At 41.3% G+C, this 3,908-nt stretch overlaps 1 protein-coding gene across 1 annotated transcript; it reads right to left on the minus strand.

Annotated features, from left to right (window-relative positions):
* Positions 1–492: 492 nt before the first annotated feature.
* Positions 493–2,872, minus strand: LOC149580033 (protein ASPARTIC PROTEASE IN GUARD CELL 1-like). The gene has a single exon (XM_089788605.1). The coding sequence runs from the start codon at positions 2,243–2,245 to the stop codon at positions 779–781; it is 1,467 nt and encodes a 488-aa protein (XP_089644731.1). The 5' UTR covers positions 2,246–2,872; the 3' UTR covers positions 493–778.
* Between the last annotated feature and the right edge of the window lie 1,036 nt (positions 2,873–3,908).

Below are 3,908 nucleotides of genomic sequence, written 5' to 3' on the forward strand. Positions count from 1 at the left end.
ACATATCCTAAAAATATTGAGTAGTGGCTTCCCTAAGTGCACAAAATTAGTTTGGACAGCTAATTGTCTCTTCCCCTGTAACTCATCCTCCAAAACAAATGTATTTTAAAAAAAATTAAAACACACTAGTCGTCGTTTGTAGGATTAGAATGCAAGAAACAGGTTAATTTATTGTACACCTCCCCCTCCACCTTAATATAGCTATTGAAAGCCATTTATTAAACCGATTATCAAAATGTTCGGCAGACATGGAGTATCGTATAAAGTAACGTGTGCCACTGCCATAAAAACTAATCTAAATGGGTTCAAATTTTGACTTCTGAAAGATATTTTCCTGCCACGGGAATAAACGGTCACTGTATTTCTTACTCTGAATTCACGGCTGCTGGTCTCCAACGACTGTAAATCTATTAAAAAGAAGGGTTTCCATTCGTCACAAGCACAATTGAGAAAAAAACTAGTGCTATTTCACAGCATGAATATTTCAGTGTATACCAACGTCAATATTTAGGTGTCATTTCATTAATTTAATGAAGAAAACAAAAGAGGCCTGGGATTCATTTCTGCAAATTCCTGCCAAAAATGGAGAGATCCAACGGGCAAATCACTCACAAAATGACAGCTTACAACAAACCACACATATGTGATATTCTTCTACGCCGCTAGGTGCAGCAATTCAGTTAAATTACAATTACTAAGCTTTACCTTAAACAGTAAAGAGCCATAAATACTACACTTAAATAACAACAAGGAAGCGTATACAGGGGGAAATTGTTCCCTAGCACTTATTGGCAGCAAATCCCACCTGGTTATTCGCAGGATCAAACGAAACCCTAATCCCCTGCTGCTGAATATTCCCGATAATTGACAGACTAGAGGACACCGCCGCAAACGCGAAACAGAAAGTTCCGGCAGAATCCACCGGCACAAGATAATTCTTCGGCGGCAGAGACAGGCTTCCGCCGCTCGGAAAATGGAAGGCAACGGTAGGAACACTGACGGAATCCCTGTTGGAAAGATCGTAACAGGTATCGAACAGAGAAACTCCGTTAGCTGACGGCAAATCTTTGGTCCCGGCGACGAAAGCATCACGCAGGGTGTCGTAGGCCTCCGTCTGGAGCCTGGTAACGGCGGTGCCGGAATCCACAATAATGCCGCCGTTACCAGAGGCATCCACCTGGAAAACCGCCTGCGGTATTGAGAGCTTGTTCCCGCCGACGCTGAGGCCGGAAAGTGAGACGTAGTAGAAGGTGTCCATACGGCTGTTTTTCAGCATCGGTGCGAAAACCGCTCCCCGCGGAACCGCTTGCCGGCCGAACTGGAGCGTACTGGAGGAGCTCGAATCCCTGTCGACGAGGCAGTAAGAGAAGATCTTTGAGTCGGAATCCGGCAATTGAGATGGAAATGACAGAGGTCCGCCGCCGAGGCCGAGCAATCCTGCAGCGCCGACGAAAAGCCCTTCATTGTCATGGCCGCAGCCTATGGCGATGTTCTGGACGGGGGTTTTGCCCAGGGTTATGACGTCCGTCGCAAAGCTTCCGATCGTGTACGATCCGTCGCCGTAATTCACCTGGTAAATGCAGGATCCGCTTCTGCTGCAGCCGGAAACATCGAGCTCCTGGCACTGGTTCGAATCGCACTTGAGGCCGTTGTAGGTCGAGGACATGGAAGGGTTAAAGATCGGGTCGGTCTGGCTGTAGCAGTCGCTGCAGGGCTGGCACTGGATCCAGAAAATGTCGGATCCTGTGTCGAGGACTACGAGCTGATCTTTCGCCGGACTTCCCACGCCGACGCGAGTAAAATACTCCCCGCTTCCTTGCTGCACGCCGGAAACCACAGGACTCGAGAAATCTGCAAGAGAAGCGACTTCTGTGGCCGTTCCCTGGGGTTTCAGGTCCTTCGTGCTCAGTCCGCTCACGGCGAGCTCCAGGCGAGCGTTAATGGCCGCCACGCGAGCCGCGTCGCGATTCAGGCGCTGCTTCAGCAGTTCCTCAAAGCTCGCATTTGAGGATGACTTCAGCACAGTGTGTCTGTGCACCAGGGGAAGAGTCATCGCCGCCAGGGTTTCATCTAGTCCTAGGGTTTCTTCAAATTTCTTCTCCTCCGCTTCTCCTCTCACTACGGCCAGAGCGGCGCGCACGTCCAGAACACTCCGCAACTTCAAATCCCTCGCCGCTTCCACTGAAACCAGAGCCAGAAACAACACCAGCGCCAAAAAGCTCAAAGATGGAATCTTTAACTCCATTGCGACCCAAAAAAACACTACAGTTTCTCCAAAATCTCCCGCTTTTTGCAGTTGCGATTCAAAGCTTTAATTATAACAGAGCAAAATGTGTAACTGAAATCTTAGTTGGAGGCGCATTCATGTCGAGGATTTAATTCACGCTACTCCGGCCAGCGGCAATATTTTCCGCTTTGCTTTCGCATTTCCTTTCAACTGCAAACACGGCTACTTATCGAACTCCATTAATGCGTACCGCGTGGGTAGCGACTGTCACGGAAAGCATAAAAGTAAAGCGTAAAATAATTAAACAAATCCGTGACCGAGAATTTTTCGCGTTTTATATTTTGTTGGGAAGCGCGCACTTGAAAGAAATGAAAAGACTCTTGTTGTTCTTTGGATTTAGCTCACCCAACTCGTGACTTTCCTTTCTCCTTCCTTCCATGTTCTTGGTTGTTTGCCTGCTTCCACAATATCTATAATAAAAACGAAAAACATTATATACGAATAATTTTAAGCCGTAAACGTGACAATCGCCACATGAAAATCTGTCTACTGTATATCAGAGGATATGATATCTCAACAGCCCATTGCAATAGATATTGGCAACACACTTGTTGTTTCTCACTTCTTACCAATATAAACTCTCTCTTCTTGTTGGCTTAATGCATGGGGATCTTATTATAATCTTACACGCGTCATGTACTTTTTCTTCCATTGCTGTGACAAGAGGTACAATCCTATGATAATTCCACAGTTAAATTTAGTGGGATTTCTCCAGTAGATTCAGAATATTAGGAAAAGGAGTTCAGTTAGCAATTAATATAATATTAAATTTAATTATATGGAATCTATTTTAGTGCACTTCTTCAGTTTAGGGTCAATGACTCCGCCGAATCAATTTTAAATTTTGTAATAAGTGATAAAATTAGTGTGATTTTTCAAGTAGTCTTAAAAATTAGAAAAAAAAAGAAAAAAAAAAGTTGAAATATAATTTAATACAATATTACATTCAATTATATGGATTTTATTTTAGATATTCTTGATTTTTTATAGTCAATTTTTAATTTTATAAGAAGTATAAAATTTAGCTTGATTTATGAATATTGAAAAGAGGAGTTGAAATAGTAATTAATATAATATCCAATTCAATTATTGGGGGTCACCTCTTTTGATTTAGACTTTATAGTCAATTTTTTAGTTTATGATAGCTATATGAGTTGTCACACATTTGGTCATTTATATAGTTTTATTTCTATTTCATTTCTAGTCAATTTTTTAGATTTAAATAGATTTATGAGTTGTCACACATATAGTCATTTATATAGTTTTATGTCTATTTCAACTTTTATAGTGTTGGGTGTTAAGAAATTTAATTGTGATTATTGAGAGATCATAATGATCATCTCTAAGACCTACTTTTCGTTTCATCTATTGTTTCTTTTGGGAAAATGAATTTGTTAATTAAAATAAAAAAGAATGTGGAAGATAGGACAATTGTCTAATACAACTTCCAAGCACTCACCTTTACCCTCTTTACATAATCATTTCTTCTATTTGTAATTCTTTTTCTTTTTTATAATATACAAGATAAATAATTAAATATTAAGCCAAGAAAGATATTGTCCAATTAAACATTGGCCATAAGAGTGCATGATATAATGTAAAGAGGATAAGATGTGAGGGT

The sequence above is a fragment of the Cupressus sempervirens genome, chromosome 1, assembly GCF_028749045.1.
Source record: "Cupressus sempervirens isolate cs-2001-9-10 chromosome 1, ASM2874904v1, whole genome shotgun sequence".
In the NCBI taxonomy this organism is placed as follows: domain Eukaryota; kingdom Viridiplantae; phylum Streptophyta; class Pinopsida; order Cupressales; family Cupressaceae; genus Cupressus; species Cupressus sempervirens.